We start from the raw sequence: 1849 nt of genomic DNA on the forward strand, positions 1-1849 counted from the left end.
ATGTCCAACAGCAGCTCCATCAGCCACTTCCTCCTGCTGCCATTGGCAGACACGCGGCAGCTGCAGCTCCTGCACTTCTGCCTCTTCCTGGCCATCTCCCTGGCTGCCCTCCTGGCCAACGGCCTCATCATCAGCGCCGTAGCCTGCGGCCACCACCTGCACACCCCCATGTTCTTCTTCCTGCTCAACCTGGCCCTCACTGACCTGGGCTCCATCTGCACCACTGTCCCCAAAGCCATGCACAATTCCCTCTGGGACACCAGACACATCTCCTACTCAGGATGTGCTGCTCAGGTGTTTTTCTTTATGTTCTTCATGTCAGCAGAGGTTTCCCTCCTGACCATCATGAGCTACGACCGCTACGTGTCCATCTGCAAACCCCTGCACTACGGGACCCTCCTGGGCAGCAGAGCTTGTGCCCACATGGCAGCAGCTGTCTGGGCCAGTGGCTTTCTCAATGCTCTGCTGCACACGGCCAATACATTTTCCCTGCCCCTGTGCCATGGCAATGCCCTGGGCCAGTTCTTCTGTGAAATCCCACACATCCTCAAGCTTTCCTGCTCAAAATCCTATCTCAGGGAACTTGGGGTTTCTGTTTTCACTACCTTCTTAGCACTTGGTTGTTTTGTGTTCATTGTTTTCTCCTATGTGCAGATCTTCAGGGCTGTGCTGAGGATCCCCTCTGAGCAGGGACGGCACAAAGCCTTTTCCACCTGCTTCCCTCACCTGGCCGTGGTCTCCCTGTTCCTCAGCACTGGCTTTTTTACCTACCTGAAGCCCCGCTCCATGTCTTCCCCATCCCTGGATCTGGCCCTGTCAGTTCTGTACTCAGTGGTGCCTCCAGCCCTGAACCCCCTCATCTACAGCCTGAGGAACCACGAGCTCAAGGCTGCAGTGTGGACACTGATCACTGGACGATTTCAGAAAAAGTAAACTGCTGGCCAATTGCTGCAAATCATTTGTAATATAAGAAATCCTAGATTGTAGCTGTTGGTTTGGATGTTGTTTTTGGTTTGGATGTTGGTTTGTTCTTTTATTTCCTTTGTTTTAGTTTTTTAACATTGCCCACTAAGTAATGAAATTTTTTGTGTTTTTCTTTTTTCGTTTCTGTTCACCTTTACTATGACACAGAGACTGTGTCAATGAGGAGCTGTGCTCTCAATAGCTTCAAAGGAAATAAAGGATCTCACCACAGAGTTTTTACCAGAAATTCCCTTTTGTTCCCTTCTCTGGAGCTGCAGCAGCAATGTCTGTGTGCAGAACTGGGGCAGATCAGTGCTGACACAGCAGCTGTGCCCAGCAGCAGCAGCACTTGGTGTTGCCAGTGCTGCTCCCGTGCCACTGCCCCGCTGCCCTCCTGGCCCTCGTGTTGCTGCAGGGCCTGAGTGCTCTGGGGGCCGGGCACAGCCCTGGGGGTGGCAGTGCCAGGGCTGCAGCAGGGACAGGGACAGTGCCATGGGCACTGCTGGGGCAGCACTAACGCCTCAGGGCAGGGCCTGGGGGCTCCAGGCTCCTTGGCCAGGCTCTCTCCAGAACCCTTGGCCAGGGCAATGCTGAGCAGAGAAAAGCCCCGGGAGCAGCCCCAGGCTGGCCGTGGGCAGGCTGGGGGCAAACAGCATGGCTGGTGCTCTGCAAGCTCCCTGCAAGGGGGACACCCTGGCAAGGAGCAGCAGAGCAGGGGCTGATCCATCCCCACTGTGCTGGACACCCCAGGGCAGCGTCCCAGAGCGTCCTCATGCACCTGCCAACAACATCCCCCCTCTGCAGCCCTGGCCTCTCCCCCAGCTCACACAGGAGCCCCATCCTTGCAGGCACACACACGGCAGCACTGGCTCAGGAGCCCCTGTTT

At 56.1% G+C, this 1849-nt stretch overlaps 1 protein-coding gene across 1 annotated transcript; it reads left to right on the forward strand.

Moving 5' to 3' along the window:
- Window positions 1-933, forward strand: LOC148217442 (olfactory receptor 14J1-like). Its single transcript, XM_088158629.1, has one exon. The coding sequence runs from the start codon at window positions 1-3 to the stop codon at window positions 931-933; it is 933 nt and encodes a 310-aa protein (XP_088014755.1).
- Window positions 934-1849: the final 916 nt, after the last annotated feature.

This window comes from Sturnus vulgaris, unplaced genomic scaffold (assembly GCF_052056855.1).
Source record: "Sturnus vulgaris isolate bStuVul1 unplaced genomic scaffold, bStuVul1.hap1 Scaffold_84, whole genome shotgun sequence".
Taxonomy (NCBI): domain Eukaryota; kingdom Metazoa; phylum Chordata; class Aves; order Passeriformes; family Sturnidae; genus Sturnus; species Sturnus vulgaris.